This window comes from Pogonomyrmex barbatus, unplaced genomic scaffold, assembly GCF_055798465.1.
Source record: "Pogonomyrmex barbatus isolate J1 unplaced genomic scaffold, ASM5579846v1 scaffold15, whole genome shotgun sequence".
Classification (NCBI taxonomy): domain Eukaryota; kingdom Metazoa; phylum Arthropoda; class Insecta; order Hymenoptera; family Formicidae; genus Pogonomyrmex; species Pogonomyrmex barbatus.
In genome coordinates this window covers 3,602,313-3,620,870 of record NW_028297111.1, presented here as the reverse complement: position 1 = coordinate 3,620,870, position 18,558 = coordinate 3,602,313, and the positions used below count along the sequence as shown (strand labels likewise).

Here is an 18,558-nt window from a genome sequence, read left to right as displayed (position 1 = left end):
AGAAGTTGATAGCATACTATGCTCAAACTCTGTCTCTGCAAAAATTTAACTATTGGAGTATACGAGGGTGGTTTGAAAAGGTCGTGCAGAAATGAAAACTATTTAATTTTTCGGGATAAACCTTTTGTATTTTTTAACGTAATCTCCTTATACACTTTGTCTAACGCTGCTCCAATTTGTTGATCCCTTCCGAATAATAGAATTGGTTCAATTGTCAACAAAATAGGCATTCATTTCTACAATCACCTCCTCGTTTGAGTAAAATCTTTTTCCCGCTAGCCATTTCTTCGCATTGGGGAATAAGCAATAGTCCGAGGGAGTCAAATCTGGAGAAGAGGGAGATGTGAAACGAGTTGGAACCGTAACTCCATCAATTTTGCGGCTACAACTCCAAAAGAGTGAGCTGGTGCGTTGTCATGATGAAAAAAGACTTTCTTGTGGATCAATCGTGGACATTTCTTGCAGCTTGGTTTTCAAACGATCTGGATTGATTCAAACGATTCTGGAGTGATGGCTTCAACAGGACATTCAGAACATTCAGCGTCACTGTACTCATATGGCGACTCCGAAACGTTTAAAATTATTTATAAACGAATCGGAGATGCAGATTCATCATAATGTTTATCAATAATCCAATAATGCTGAATAATATGCACTTATAATAGTTTTACCCTTTTCCATATAGTCGATGAGGATTATTTCTTGCGAATTCCAAAAGACAGTCGCTATAATCTTTCTGGCCGAAGAAACGGTTTTAGTCTGTTTTGGTGCAGATTACTCGCTGGCAACTCATTGTTTTTTGACATCATTTTTTGTCTCAGACATATAGTAATGTATTCATATTTGGCCACAATGACAAAACCACGCCTAAAGTCCTGTGGATTCTGCTAAAACAATTGCAAATCGTTCTTGGAACACTTCATACGATTTCGTTTTTGGTCAACTGTGAGCAATCGCAGCAGATATCTTGCGAATAACTTTTTCATGCCCAAATGTTGATGCAAAATATTATGTACTCATTCACTCAAGATGTCCACAGTATTAGCAATTTGACACACCTTCATTCTTCCATCGTCCATCATATTATGGATTTTATCAATAATTTCTGGAGTGATGGCCTCAACAGGACATTCAGAACATTCAGCGTCACTGTACTCATATGGCGACTCCGAAACGTTTAAAATTATTTATAAACGAATCGGAGATGCAGATTCATCATAATGTTTATCAAACTTCTCTGTAGTCTCCTGAGGCGATTACCTTTCATAAAGTAATGTTTAACACAAAAAATTTTGTTTCATCTATTTTTTGGAAATCACTCGATTTCCTCGATTCAAATGAACGCTAAATACAAAAAAATAGACCGATCTGGTTAAAACTTGATGTGTATTCTTCCAAGAGATGCTACTAATTGAAACTACGGGGACTCGAGCCATGCTTGATGCAATCTCTCCTGCCGCGCATCAGGAGGATTATTTGTATATTTGCCAGTGGTGTTAAATGTTACCACTGCAGTCCGACCTGCATCCATTGAGTGAGAGATCAACATCGCTCTGGAGTACTGGTCGTGGGGATTCGAGAGAATATATATGTATATATATATATATATATATATATATATGTGTATATATGTATATATATATATGTATATATGTATATATGTATATGTATATATTGTGATATATGTATATATGTATATCATGTATATATGTATGTATGTATATCATTGTATTGTGACGTGTTATTCTAAACACGTTATTTGCGATAAATATCATCACATGCCTCGGTAATCAAAAGGATAAGCCTGCCCGGTAAGCAGAAAATCCAGGTTCGATTCCTGGCTGAGGTAGTATTTTTTCGTAAAAATAATTACGAGTTTTCACGACTGATTCGTGGTCGGGCCCCGCCGTGATACACATCCTCCTTTCTTATTTGAGAAATAGTGATGCCATCTCTCTGACCTTGCACGGACTTTTCAAACCATCCTCGTATTTTATGTCAGAATATATCAGAGTAAAGTGTAAAATTTGATAAACTATTTACTTTTTGACATTTGTATCTTAATACTTTTTTATCTAATAAGTGGAGGATTTATATTGCATAAGAAAACGTACAATTCTATTAAAAAAAATAGTGATCATAAGAAATGTTGACAGTAATTATCGGCGAATGAATTATTATCATAGTCATATGTTACTTCCTCGAAACTCCACAACTTTTGTCTGAAATGTTTGTTTCTGATTTCAAGAAAAATATAGTAAACATTTTTTTTAACATAGTATTTAATTTCTCCCTGTAAGCAGGATATAAACAGCTGTTAAGATAATTTATAATAACAATTATGATAATGTAACTTACCTGGTATGATGTTCTTCTCATTAATATCAGTTTTAATGCCGAAGCTATATTGTGGTGATTTAAACATATTTGTTTTCTCAGGACTGTATGTATCTGGAGCTGCAAAATGAATTGTAACATGTTTCTATATATTTTTGAAAAATATTAGTTATAATTATTACATTTATCTCATGCGCACACGTAGCATTGTACTAGCATTATAAAAGCATTGTACTAGTATTACAACACATTTCAAAATATGACGTTAAAATATAATGTTCACACTTATCATTTATTGTATATGTTTATTACAACAACCTTGTATAAAGTCCAATTTAAAATGTTAAGTAATTGTATCACAGTGATACATCGATACAAATTTCAAAAATGCATAGCTATTTTTTTATTGTTCTACTCTTTTATTTTATTTCTCTTTCTGTTCTATAAACATTAGTAATTTTATAGTATACATCTCTATTATAATACAATTATTTTTTAGCAGACGATTAGTGAAACAAAATTGAAGAAATATTTTAATACATTTATAATGTTTATTTTAAAATTGCATAGAATTCATATACAAGATGACACAATAAATCAATCTAATAAAAATATAATATGTTGTTAATTTACATGAATTACCTAGACTGACGCTAGATTTATATAAGGATTTTCTATTATCAAAACTAAAATAAGATTTATGTTCCAAATGTGAATTTTTTCTGGATTATATCTATCAGGGCCTATCAAAGCAATAAAAGATTAATATTTTTCATTCCAAATAATGTATTTTTGTTTATACTAGATTATATTAGGTTTATTAGATTATACTAGATTATACTAGATTTATTAGTTTTTTTTGTTAACTTACACCATTAACTGATGTATCGTAAAATGAAGAGATTTTCTAGTATTGAAACTGAAATATGGTTTATGTTCCAGACTCAAAGCTTTCTTTGGTGTGTAATCAGCTGGGCCTACCAGAAGCAATTAGATAGTAATAACGTTTATTTTCTATTATTTTAATATCATCATTTTTTATTTATTATTTTCTTTTTATATATTATCTATGCACATAAGCCTAAGTGGAAAATAATAAAGCTACAATGTTAGTCTACACAAAATTAATTTACACCATTACCTGGTGTATCTGTAGGTTTATCCAAAAATTTTCTATCACCAAAACTGTAATAAGGTTTATGCTTCAGATTTAAAGCATTTTCTGGTTTGTAATCAGCAGGGCCTACAGGCGAGGCAATCAGAAATGAATATTGTCTATTTATTAATTTATTTCTTTGCATGTTAATGATATATCAAAGAAGTATCAAAAACAAAGAACTAATATAAATAATATGATATTCACCTGGATTATGTTCCAATTTCTCTGCCATCCCTTTCCCAACTAAACTATACTGCGGTCCTTTGTTCAAATTCACTTTCTCAGGACTATATGTGCCAGGCCCTGCAACAAAAATAAATACAGATAATAAAGAATATCATAATTATGTTAAGAAAATATTTAAAGCGTACCAGGAACATCATTAATTTTCAGGACAGATCCTTTGCCAGTTAAAGTGTATTGTGGTCCTTTATTTAAATGTACTTTCTCTGGGTTGTAGGTGCCAGGGGCTGCGCAATAGAATATATAAATATTAAATAAATTAAACAGTTAAACAGTTAAAATCAATTACCTGGTGTATCGCTGGGTTTATCCAAAGAAATTCTGAGTCCAAAACTATATTTTGGCGTAGAGTCCAATTTTATCTTTTCAGGTGAATATGCACTAGGAGCTAAAAATTTTATCATTGTATTAATATGTTTAAAAAAGTACGTATTTTATAAAATTCTGTTTCCGATAGAAGAGTAAGATGGCGAAAGTATAGTGCGAAAATGAGAATTAAGAAAGAGGAAAAGTATAAGTTTAAGTAAAAGAATAGCTAAGAAGGAAAAAGATGTAAAAAGGAAGGAGAAAAGTGATAAAAAAAAGATAAAGAGAATAAAATAAATTAAATTAGGAAAAAGTTAGGAAAAAAATGAATATATATATATATATATATATATATATATATATATATATATATATAAAATATATATATATAAAAGATTGTTTTGAATCATCTTGTATATATATATATATACAAGATGATTCAAAACAATCTTTTATCCTTAAAATGTCATATTCCAGACTTCATTCTCAGACGATTTCTTTCTTTTCCAAAATTTTGTCCGAGGCTTAGTTTGTAAACTATTAAAAAAAATAGTTGTCGTATCACGGATCAGATACGAAAGGTAGGCAGGGGCGACGCAACTCACCACCAATGATGCCAACTCGGGACCGCTTATAGCACGCTACAGCACACAAGCGAGCGGTCGTGTACGTGTGCCTACCGCACTTCGGCTAGCGTCGGGCGGTAGAAGGACACAGACGTATTCTCTGTTGTCTCTTTTTTTCCCGAACACTATCTATTATGTATATGAGTGGCCACCGCTCATGCTATCGTATTTGAACGTTTATATACTTATACTATACTTTTATATATATATTTATGAATTAAATATTATAACTATATTTATTAATTAAATAAATATATAATGTACAAAATGAATATAAAAAATAAGCATTTAAATTAAATATTAGAAACACATTAGATTGATAAAAATATTAAAAATAATTAGAGAAATAAAGAAGAAAAGCAAAAGCGTAATAAACAATAGAGAGAATAAGAAATTCTCTCTTGACCATGTACGCTTTTTTTTAATTTCGAAAGATAACTTAATATAAAAAAGATAACACTAATATAAAAAATGTAAACTTAAAATAATACAGAAAATATAAAATTAATTTCACTTTACTTATTTTGTAATAAGTATTGTAAGAATTAGACGACCGTAAGTGATCATGAAAGAGATTCGGAATATAAACAACTAACAAAGAGGAGCCGTCGTGGTCGTGCAGACTAAGTGTCGGATTGGTAGACGAGGGATCCCGAGTTCAAATCCAGTCGGTCTCCGTTAATTTTTTCCGAATCTAATAGATATCTTTCAGTATTCTGTTAGTATATTTCTTATTTTGCAAATATTTTATAAAATATAAAATCCAATCGGACAATCTTTACGTTGTGTATATTTATTATTTATACTAGGTATTTTCATCAAAATGTTTAGTTAATTATGCAATTGTATTCAAAACAATAATTCTTTAACAAAGAAAAGATTTATTTTATAAAAATTTTTATATTTTTCTTATCATTGCGAAATAAGATATAAAAAAATAAGATATAAAAAAAGTTTTCAATTTGACAGATTAAAAAATATTCATTTTTGCAAATTTTTGGGGAATAAGAAAGTCTTCTATTGTATTACATTTTTTTAATATCGTAATCGATTATTCATATTGTACTTACTATATACTTGCATAATATTAAAGCATGAAAATGCAAAGAAATAGAATTTAATATTGTAAACAATAATACGGGCATACAAAGTTTAAAAATTTTGATAGGTGACAAATAGAATTGAGAACCCTGATTTATAATCTGTATTTATTACATATGTTTATAGTATAATTACTATAATACATATACTATATACATGTGTATACAATATAACTCAAAAATCCCTCAACAGTTAAATATTTTGGAAATAATGCAGAAAAATCTTTTAAATAAAAGTTGTAAAATTCAAAGAAGATAATATGATTATAATATTGATTCATTTGCAGATGTTAATGATATTTTGTTATGATCATTATTTTATAAAATAGACTTTTTTTACATAATATAATTTCTTTAACTATTCAGAATATAAAAATACTACAATATGATATCTGAATATACTGTAATTTAATAATTTTATATTTTTGTATTTCTTGACGAAATTCCGTTTCGAATTCTGTTGTGAATTATTAATTGTATGAAGTAAACTTAACATAATTATAACATAATTATAACATCTCTATGCATTGTGTGCCGTTTTCTATGTTCTATTTTTTTTATTCTGCATCTTTTTATCTATCTCTTTTATCCCGTATGGAAAGGAACTATTGAGAATTATTGAGAACTCAGAATTCAGATTTCTATAGTTATCATTCAATTTCTGTAGTAACTATGTACTTGAGTAGTAATTATTGGCGATTATATGCATGAATAGTAATTGAGTAGTAACTGCAACTATTAACGAATAGTTCTGAAAAGTAACTATTGGCGTCTATAGACGCAATTACTGTTCAATTACTATTCATGCATGTAATCGCCAATAGTTACTACTCAAGTTACTACAGAAATTGAATGGTAACTATAGAAATTTAAATAATTTTCAATAGTTCTTAATAATTTCTTTCCATATGGGGGTGTATTCGAAAATAATATTCGAGAAATTTCATTGTCATTTAAAACGGGGCATCCTATGTATATTCTTATATAACTTTATATATTCTTATACATATATATATATATATATATATATCTTATATATATATAAGAATATACATAGGATGCCCCGTTTTAAATGACAATGAAATTTCTCGAATACTATTTTCGAATACACCTCCATATGGAAAGAAATTATTAAGAACTATTGAAAATTATTTAAATATTTATATAACTTTATATATTCTTATATAACTTTATATATTCTTATATATATATATATATATATATATATATATATATATATATATACAAGGTATCCAGAAAAAAATGGTCAAGCGGTCATATGCAGGTAGAGCAGACTAAACTGAATCAAAAAGTCCTGTACTATTTTGCAATTTTCGCAATAATTAACGAGTTATTAATTTATGAAAATAGTCAAATTGCAAGCGCGCGATGAGATAAAACCGCCCAGTGAGACACGCCTTCGCCGTTGCTAAGCACGCATAGGACACACTAGGCACACGTAACATACGTAGATGGAAGCGTAGCCAATGCCGCTTGCAATCAACAACTCCACGTGTATCTAGCGATGGCAAACGCGTGTCTCACTGGGCAGTCCTATCTCATCGCGCGGTTGCAATTTAACTATTTTCATAAATTAATAACTCGTTAACTATTGCGAAAATCGCGAAATAATACAGGACTTTTCGACTCAGTTTAGTCTGTTCTACCTGCATATGACTGCTTGGCTATTTTTTTGAGATACCCTGTATGTATATATATATATTTTAAATGACAATGAAATTTCTCGAATACTATAGAGAATACGAAAATTTTAGATAAAAATTGTACAGTCTGAAGGGAGACAAATAACAGTAAAACTAGTTTTTGAAAAAAATTGATTTTACAGTCATATAAAAGTCATTGCCATTTTTTAAAATGAAATTATGATTTTTTTACAAAATATAATTTTTTCGATTATTTAATATTATAATAAAAGTGTTAAGATAAAATTGTCGAAAAATTAATAATTTACGAGATATTTTACACTCTATTTTTACATATTGCCATATAAAATATAAAATAATCTTGTAATTATCCAATCTTGTAATTATCCACTTTTTCTTAATCTTAATCTTAATATTTTTGCACCAAATAATGAGAGAAATCAATTAATGTAAGGAAAATGCTGTTGCTTTTTAAAAAAAACATGTAATTGCATATTACAAATTGCATAATTCTTTTTTAAAAACAACTATATGTTTTCTATGCACTAATTTATTTATTTTATTTTATGAATAAAATATTATATTAAGATATAATAGCAAAGACTGAATAGACTGAATAGGCTGAATTTATGAGATATTTTATATTTTATGTTGAAATGTGCAAGAGTAAAGTGTACAGTTATTAATTTTTTGACAATTTTATCTTAATACTTTTATATTCGGAGAATATTCGGAGAAATCATGTATTGATCTTTTTCGAAAATTAATTTTACCATTATTTGTCTCTCTTCAAAATGTATATCTTTTATTTTGGTTTTTCCGTTTTTTTTTCAATAATTTTCGAAAAATCTTAATCATTTAAAATAAGATATTCTGTACATACATCATAACATTATTTTAAAAAATACAATAAAATGATTATTAATCAAGGTATCCGCGTATTATTTAGAGTAACTGGCATATCATTCAATACTAATATCAGATTTCCATAATTTTTCACGAAAATCACGAATTAGTAACTTGTAGTTATTTGTTCCAATAGAATAGCAAACCATGATTCTAATAATAATGAATAGTAAGTGCCTACAGTTCCAATAGTAAACTATTATACTTATAATTCTAATAATAATGATAGTAAATGCTTATAATAACTATTCATCCAATAGTAAACTATTCATGTTTCCATTAGTAATGTCCCATAATACTATACAAAATTTCAATAGTTTTCTAAATAGTTCTGAATAGTTATATTTCTCAATAGTTCTCAATAATTCTTTTCCATATAGAGATATCTATTTTCTTCTATTCTTTCTATCTATTCTTCTTATTTTCTCCTTTTTCTATCTTTTCTTTCTATTTATTCTTTCTTTTTATTCTTTATATCTCTTCTGTCCTATCTATATTCTTTAGAAATATTGTTTTTTTTAATATTATTAATTTTTACAAACATTTTCGAAACATTTTTTTTTATATTATTACATGTCGAATTATTCAACATGTTATGCTATAAAAAGAAACATGTACGTACAAAAATTATTACAATATTAAACGAAATAAATGTTTCATATTTTTTTGACGGAAGAGACCACCACCTTCTCGCAGGTTCTCCGGGAGAACCCCGATACCCGGCGGAGAAATCTCGGAAACGGCGGAGTCGGGTCGAGCGAACTCGACGCGCTGGGGAGACCCCAGCAACTCTCGGCTTGCCGTGCGAGATACGGAGACGGCTTTTGACCAGGCCAAGCGAACTTGGCGCGTTGGGGAGGGCCCCAACAAAACTCAAGCTTGCTACCGGTTTCGGATGCTCGCTTCCTTGAGGCGGGCTCTCGGAAAACGAGCTAGGAACAGGAGTCAACGAGGAGTGATTTCCTGTGGAGAGCGATGCCTTTTTATACCCGAGATCGACCTCGGTATTTTCGGTCGGATCGGTCGGATTGGTCGATCTCGGGGTTAGCATCCCTCTCCTCAGGAGCGGAAAAAAGGATCGGGTATAATTATTTTTGGGGATTAGATGGAATAGGAGCGGGGGATAGTTAAAGGTAGGAAAGGAATTCGGTGGGAAGGTAACGGCGCGGTGCGAGGGTGGTCACGCGCTTGCGTGGCGCGGCGTCGGTGCGGCGCGGGACGCATTCACGCTCGGTGGTACGGTGCGTGGCGCGGTGTGGAGTGCGTTAGCGCTCGATGGCGCGACGCGTGGCGCGGTGCGAGGAAATACCACGAAAACATACATGTTTTCGTGGTATTCTCCGACGCTTCGCGTATTATGATACTTTAAAAAGGAGGCATTACTGCCTCTTGCGGCCACTGCCGCACTCCGCCTGTTGTTCAGCGGTCCCCGACGGATGGTCGGTCGGGGGAAAATCGGAGCAGGAACAGAGCAGAGGGATGCGCTCCGTTATACTTTGATAATTTATTGTAATATATTTTGATAATTTATTGTAATATATTTTGATATGAAATATAAAATAATTAAAGTATTTACATTGTGATAATCGTATTAATATTTTTATATTAATACGACACAGACTAAGAATAAATAAATTATAAAGAAGACATAATTGTTTCAAAAAAAATTTATGTAATTTGCAACGTGTAAGTGCAACAATTTTTTTTAAAAGCATCCACATATTTCTCTCTCTCTCTCTCTCTCTCTCTCTCTCTCTCTCTCTCTCTCACACACACACACACACACACACACACACACACACACACACACACACACACACACACACACACATACACATACTTTCAGAAAAAATATGTAATATTAATAGTAAATCAGATATTTTTTCAATATATATACAGTGTCCTATTTTTAATCAATGATCTAAATATTTGGATAACTAAATAAAAAAATCAAGACTAGAAAGTTTTTCTCAGATTATATGATTTCAAACAGAACATAATTTAATTAAAAGAAAATTTTGAAGATGTCGAAATGATGTAAAAATTATCATTATTTCTTTAAATAAAATCATATAATTTTTCTTATATGATACAATTTCTCTAGTTATTCTGATGTAAAAGTATAAAAAAAGATTAAAGAAAAGTTAAACTTTGCGAGGCATCTTATATTTTAACATAAAATATTAATAATTAAAATATTAATATTTTTCTTATACTATTGAATTATCTATACATCAAATTATTAAAATATTATTAAAAAATAAAGAATTAATGAAATAATTTTGATATTTTATGTTAAAATATACCAGAATAAGATGTAAATATACCAGAATAAAATGTCTCACAAAATTCAATTTTTCTATAACTTTATTTTATACTTTTATATCAAAATAATTAAAGAAATCATATTATGTAAAAAAAATTATATGATTTTTTAAAAAAAATAATGGTAACTGTTACATCATTTTGATACATCTATTTAATATAAATTTTTTTTAATCAAATTATGTTCTGCTTAAAATCACAATCTGAAAAAAACTTGTCTTGACATTTTATTTAGTTTTCCAGACGTTCAGATCATTGATTAAAAATAGAACATTGTATACTGGAAAAATATCTGACTATATTTATTAATATTACAAAGTATATGTGTGTGTGTGGGGGGAGTACGCGCGCGCGCGCGCGCGCATGTGTGCGCGTGTGTACGTGCGTGCGTGTGTGCGTGCGTGTGCGTGCGTGCGTGCGTGCGTGTGCGTGGCGTGCGTGTGTGTGTGTGTGTGTGTGTGTGTGTGTGTGTGTGTGTGTGTGTGTGTGTGTGTGTGTGTGTGTGTGTGTGGTATGTGTATGTGTGTGTGTGAGAGAGAAAAAACATGTAAATGCTTTTAAAAAAATTATGTTATGTCTTCTTTAAACTTTATTTATCTTATTATTCTGTGCATAAAAATATTGATACAATTATCATAACGTAAATACTTTAATTATTTAATATTTCATATCAAAATATGTCACAATAAAGTATCAAAATGATGTATAAAATATCTCATAAATTATTGACTTGTCGATTAACTCTTATGTGTCGAATAAATAAATAAATAATATTATATGAAGACATTATATGCCCCATTTTGAAAAAATATTGGTGATTATCTTATCGCCTCTATAAGATAAAATTTTTTCCGTTAAAATGGAAAAATTATCTATTTCTCGAAATAGTACAACAAGAAAAATGTTGATTTTATTTACTTCTTGAGATACTTAAAATGGGGACTCACTTATTAAAAATGAGTCCACTTTATGTATTTTGGTATATATGTACCAGGTGTATGCATAAGTTTTTTCCTGTTTAACTAAGAGATGTCGCCAGCGAAAAGTACGCAGCGTATTAATTTGACACATACATTTTGTTCGTCTGACATTTAAAACTACAAACACACACAAGTTGAGTCCGCCAAAAACTAGCATCTTTGTTTTATCGTTCAGTGATCATGTCGAGTTTTGTGCCTGAAAAAGAACATTTGCGGCACGCATTGCTTTTTTTATTTAATCAAAAGAAAAAGGCTGTTGAAAGTCATCGTTTGCTGGTAGAAACATATGGTGAACACGCTCCATCGATTAGAACATGTGAGACATGGTTTCGACAATTTAAAAGTGGTGATTTCAATGTGAAAGACAGTGAGCGCTCTGGTAGACCACAAAAATGCGAAGACGAGCAATTGCAGGAGTTATTGGATGATGACCCAACTCAAACTCAACGGCAATTAGCAGAAACATTACATGTATCACAAGAAACAATTAGTAGACGTTTACGAGCAATGGGAAAGATCAATAAACTCGGTAAATGGGTCCCACACGATTTGAATGAATGTCAAATGGAAAATCGCAAAGTCACTTGTGAAATGCTTCAACGCCACGAAAGGAAATCATTTTTGTATCGAATTGTGACGGGTGACGAAAAATGGATTTATTTTAAAAACTCGAAGCGGAAAAAATCGTGGCTTTCACCTGGCGAAGCCGGTCCATCAACACCAAGGCCAAATCGCTTCGGCAAGAAGACCATGCTCTGTGTCTGGTGGGACCAGAGCGGTATTGTGTATTATGAACTCTTGAAGCCCGGCGAAACCGTTAATACACAACGCTATCGCCAACAAATGATTAATTTAAACCACGCATTAATCGAAAGACGACCGGAATGGGCCAAAAGACATGGCAAAGTGATTTTGTTACACGACAATGCGCCGTCTCACACAGCAAAACAGTGAAAGACACCTTGAAATCGCTTGGATGGGACATCCTTCCGCACCCGCCGTACTCCCCAGATCTGGCACCATCTGACTATCACCTCTTCGCATCAATGGGGCACGCGCTCGCAGAGCAGCACTTCAGCAATTTCGAGGAAGTTGGAAAATGGCTCGACGAATGGTTTGCTACAAAAGACAAGCAGTTTTTCTGGCATGATATTCATAAATTACCTGAAAGATGGGCGAAATGTGTAGAAGCCGATGGCCAATATTTTGAATAAAAAAAAAATTAATTTCCCTTGAAAATTACGTGTCTTTTTTTACTAAAAAACCGGAAAAAACTTATACACCTGGTATATATACAAATATATATATATATATCTACGCGCACATACTAAATTCGTATACAATATATTTTTAAAATATCAAATTGCATACAAATTTAGTTGTATAATAATGTGTGTATATATATGTGTATATACATATGTTTATTATAATTATATAATTATTTTATAATTCAAGTACACTGAATGTATACTGACTCAATACACTTCTGAGTTATAATTCTCATAACTCAGAAAGTATTTATTAAAATAATGCTTTATTATAGTATTTTGAAAAGCTCTCGAGGTCAGCTACAAGAATATAAAATAAAAAGTGAGGGTTTCTGTTTAAAGAAACAAAGTTGATCTCTATGTAACTTTGGCAATGCAACGCGAGGTGAAACCGATGAGATCAGTAACAATATCATATCGAACTCGATAATGCCATCGCCAGTTTATGATACCTCTGATATTTCATTAAGGATTTGCTTCTAGCATGTTATAAAACTTCCCAACGCACATTTAACGCTTCTGATGCGTTATTAATACCAACCAGCGCACGATTAACGCCTCTGACACGGTAATATCATCCAGTGCACGATTGATGCCTCTGGAATTTTATTAATATTAACCTACACGTGATGGGTGCTTCTGACACGTTATTAATACTCACCAGCGCACGAATATTTATCGACCTGTTCTGTAAATTTTAGAATGACAATAACAGTGAAGATAAGGCATGTACGTGTGCTCTTAGCACCTCGGTTACTTTCAGACGGCAGAAAAGAATAGAAATACTGTCCTACTCTCTCGCGTTCGATGCGCCGTGAGAAGAGAATAGAAATACTATCATACTTCCTCGTTCTCGCTGCGCTGGTCGAGCATTTCCGACATTTCTTGGTTACCGCTGACATTGTTGACATGTAGCGTATGAATTGAAAAGAATAAGCAGATATTAATAATGTGAACGAAAACGGAAATCATTACATATGATCATTGTACTTTACATATAATATTTATTATAATAAGCCGTAATATAAGTTTATCTATATAAATTTTAAATAATGTAATATATGAGAATGTATAAAATTATTTTATAATATATTTTCTATTATTCTCTTAAAATTCAAAGTTTGCTATGTTTTGAATAATTAATTATGTTCAGGAAAATTATAAGTATTATATTTAACAGAGAAATATTCTTTGTGCGAATTCATATGCTCATTTTTCTTTCTTGAAACTTCTATGGATAGTTAAATACTTCGTTCGAGCGTGCTTGTTTTCGTTTCGTTTTTTATGTATTTTCGAAGCAATCAAATTCGTGAAAGACAGCTCGTTGTCGCTCACTGATTGGTTGTCGAAAGTTACACGAGCTTAACTCGTGTGCTTACCGTTTCGTCCAACCGTTTTTATGCGAAAGCTATATTATCGAATGATCGTGACTGCTCACTGTGCGACTAGCATCTGTCGGGAACGAACGTCTTGTAACGCGAGTGCTCACGGTCCGGCAACACTTGTTAATTTAATAAAGTATATCATATGTTGTTAATAGAACTCTCGAGTTTGACCTGATCTTATCGTTTCTCTGCCGATTCATGAACCTTAAAATAAATAATTTTAGTGTATGCGAATGAAATCGAAGGCGCGTATACAAATTATAAATTCGATAAATTTGTTGCACAATTAATCAATTGAATGAAATAATCAATTTTATATCTTACTTCTTCTCTCTTTTTTTATTTAATGCAAGCGAAAATATATGCTATGACAACAAGTATATAATAAACTTGTAGAATTTAATTACTCAAAACATAGGAAACTTTGAGATTTAAGAGAATTTTGAAAGATATATCGTAAAATAATTTTATATATATTCTCATTGTATTATTTAAAATTTTTATACCTAAAATTATATAATAGCTTATTATAATAAAAATTATATGTAAAGTACATGATCATATGTAACGATTTCCGTTTTCGTTCACATTAATATCTGCTTACTCTTTTCAATTCGCTATATGTCAACATGTCAGCGGTAACCAAGATACATCCGAGACACTTGATCATCGCATCGAGAGCGAAAGAGTACGATAATATTTCTATTCTCTTCTCACAGCGCGTCGAGCGACAGAGTACATTAGTATCTCTACTATCGTTCCTCTTCTACCGTCTGAAGCCGAAACGTTGGATGCACATGTACGTGCCTCATGTTTTGTGCGTGTGCTTCGCATTACTCCACACTTTCGGTCTTTACATGTACAGCGCCGATTTCTGAATGCACTGTTGCCATGATTCTAAAATTTGTAAAATTATAAAACAAGACAACGAATGATCGAGTTCATTTTCATTCGCTATGAGAAGAGGATAGAGAAACTATTGCATTCTCTCGCGCTCGACGCGCTGCGAGAAGAGGATAGAGATATTATCGTACTCTCTCGCCCTCGATGCGCTATACGATATACGATGTTCAAGCGTCTCTACGCTTTCTTGTCAAATAATTAATCAAAAACAAAGAGAAAAATAGACATAAAATTGATTATTTCATTAATCGTGCAACAGATTTGTGAATTTATAATTAATTGAAATTATTTTTAATTGAAATTATAATTAATTAATTTATTAATTACTCAAAACATAATAAACTTTGAACTTTTTTTAAGAGAATAACAGAAAAATATATCATAAAATAATTTCATACATTCTCATATATTACATTATTTAAAATTTTTATAGATAAAATTATATAACGGCTTGTAATAAATATTATATATAAAGTACAATGATCATATATAACGATTTCCATTTTCATTCACATTATCAATATCTGCTTATTCTTTTAAATTTATACGTTACATGTCAACTATAGTCAGCGGTAAGAATGTAAAGAGGCTCGAACATTGTATATCGTACAGCGCATCGAGGAGTACGATAATATCTCTATTCTCTTCTCGCAGCGCGTCGAGCGCGAGAGAGTACAATAGTTTCTCTATTCTCTTCTCGCAGTGAATAAAAATGAACTCGATTCGTCATCCTGTTTGATAATTTGAGAATTTTACAAATTTTAGAAATATGGCAACAGTGCAGAAATCGACGTTGTACATGGAAAGATCGAAAGTGTGGAGCAATGCGAAGCACATACACAAAACATGAGGCACGTACATGTGGCACGTTCATGTGTTGGGCTTTGGTTTCCTGAAAATGATTTGAAAAAATTGCAAGTAAAGTTGAGCGCCCGATCAGCTAAGAAAAAAGATCATCTAGAACCGTGGATCAGTAAATGAAAAGTCGGTATAGCTGAGCAGCCTGAGCTGCGCGGTACTTCTTTTTATGCGGCCCACGCGAATTCGAGTTCCCGCAGTGCCACATTTTTTTTTTTAAGCAAACGTTATATTTTTTAATACAATTAATCTTTTTTTAATTTATCTTTTTATTTTAAACTAAAATATTAATCGTTGCACAATTTTAGTTATGAATAATAATAATTAAAAGAGTTTAAAAAATTTTAATTATTTATTATAAAACTTTGTGTATGCCGTACAATTATTTTTTGCAAAAAGTTGACATTTCCGTACAATTTTGTGGATGAAGATTAATATAGAAACCTTTAAAATTCTACATTGATTTAATATATTTCTACATTGATTTTATATATATATATATATATATATATATATATATATATATATGTATACATAAAATATATATATATATATGTATACATAAAGTATAGTATAAATATATATAAGCGTCCAAATATGATAGCATGACGGTGATCGCCCATATAAATGATAGACAGCGTTCGAGGAAAAAAGAGACAACAGAGAATACGTCTGTGTCCTTCTACCGCCTAAAGCTAGCCGAAGTGCGGCAGGCACACGACATGGCCGCTCGCTTATGTTTGTGCTGTAGCGTGCTGTAAGCGGTCCCAAGTTGGCATCATTGCTCACTACTAGTGGGTGCTTATTGTGATCAAGCGATTAATCGATCAACCGGCTACAAGTAATAATACACGCATACACATTAACATGCTTTTGAGAAGAAAAAATCATCACAATATTAAGGTAGAAACACAAAATTTTCAGGACAAAATTATTTTGTTAGCATTCTCTCTCTCTCTCTCTCTCTCTCTCTCTCATCCACACATTTACTGACTGTTATATTGTGATGATTTGAAGATGATTCGATGACCTCGTAAGCTGCTGTTCCTTGCCTTTTTTCAGAAAGATGGACGAATTTTCGACCATCACAGAGTTCCATGTGTTTTTTTTTAATAAATTTGTCAATTTGATTTTACACTTGATCTATTTACTCACACAATTAAGGAAACGAGAAATTTACTAACGTATTTATCAATAAATCATTATCAATCACTTTGTCCATTAATTATTCAGTGACTGAAAATTACTCGCGGAAAGAAATACGTTATTAACACATAAGACGCGTTTATTCGACAATAGCAAGTACTCTACTGATTTTAATAAGAAATTTATTAATTAAACACTATCAATCACTCTCAATTAACTATTCGGCGACCATAAACTTCTCGAAGAAACGTTATTATTACACAATATGCGTTTATCCGGCGATAGCAATCGACCGATTTCGTTGGTTATGATTGTAGATACAGTGAAGTGCTCAAAGTCGCTGGATCGTAGTACACTTATTGACTTATCGACTTAATGTATTTTACGCGGGATCGGCAGGATTAGTAGGTCAGAATGTTTACCTAGAGAGATTCACGCATTTTATTGTACTATCGCTATTAAATGTGAACGCGTGATTGGTTGAAGCCTTAGAATTCAGAACGTAGCAATTCGATTTTCACTCACGGTAATGTGAAACATAATTATCGTATAATATCTTTTCTTTTCAATACGCGATACGCCACTTGATTCGCGATGAAAACCGCGGGGAAGGAGTAGGCATCGATCACCCGCAAAAATTGTATAGATAGTGAGGCAATCAATATTGCAATAATAATCCTTCGGATATTAGATGCGAGAAATTAGTAGAAGAAATATTTATTAGAACATATTATACTTCGATTGGAACATCTTTCAATTTGAACATCTTTCGATTATCTGAAAGATATGATAAGTTATACAAATAAAGAATATTATGACATGTTAATGGCATTTGGTGAATGACATGGGCAGTGCCACACTGCCGCAAGAAGAATACGAATATGGAATTATATCCAAATCGAGAAAGATATCCAACAGGCCCCGTCATACTTGCAACAGAAATTGCATGAAATTGGCAGTGTCCTTCCGAATAAAACACGACACTGGCAGAGATCGCAAGAAGTTTGCGGAATACAGAGGCAATAGTCTGTCCTTTCGAGCAAAACCAGAAACAAGCATTCGAGTTGTTGCTCGCGAGCACGATTTATCTTATTCGGCTGTACAGAAGATATTAAAAGAAGAAAAGTTGCACAAAAAAATTACCCATTTTATTACTCAAGTGCAACATTTACGATCATAAGATTATCCTTTAAGAAAAAGATTTTGTAAAAATTTTCTAACAAGAGTAGATCGAGATCCCGGATTCCAATCTCGTGTTTACGCGAGAAGGAATATTCAATTCACGTAATATGCATGGGATGAGGAAAATTCGAGGGTTACGCGACTTAGAAATTTCTAGATTTGATGGAAAA

At 31.5% G+C, this 18,558-nt stretch overlaps 2 protein-coding genes across 17 annotated transcripts in view; one reads left to right on the top strand and one right to left on the bottom strand.

Annotated features, from left to right (window-relative positions):
- The window catches only part of LOC105429948 (uncharacterized), a 191,295-nt gene that overhangs the window by 113,141 nt on the left and 59,596 nt on the right, over positions 1-18,558 (bottom strand). For 8 of the 14 annotated variants that reach the window (XM_089073466.1, XM_089073471.1, XM_089073467.1 and 5 more), the window contains exons 11-15: positions 4,029-4,127; positions 3,868-3,966; positions 3,701-3,799; positions 3,479-3,580; positions 2,359-2,457 (exon numbers count right to left, since the gene is read on the bottom strand). In XM_089073466.1, the coding sequence (XP_088929592.1) occupies positions 2,359-2,457; positions 3,479-3,580; positions 3,701-3,799; positions 3,868-3,966; positions 4,029-4,127 (498 nt within the window). Of the gene's footprint in view, positions 1-2,267; positions 2,294-2,358; positions 2,458-2,979; positions 3,081-3,208; positions 3,315-3,478; positions 3,581-3,700; positions 3,800-3,867; positions 3,967-4,028; positions 4,128-18,558 lie in introns of those variants that run through there. The other 6 variants (XR_016138501.1, XR_016138500.1, XM_089073472.1 and 3 more) reach the window with 4 other exon arrangements.
- LOC148937254 (uncharacterized) overlaps positions 1-18,558 on the top strand; it is a 204,789-nt gene that overhangs the window by 133,561 nt on the left and 52,670 nt on the right. The window lies entirely within an intron of this gene.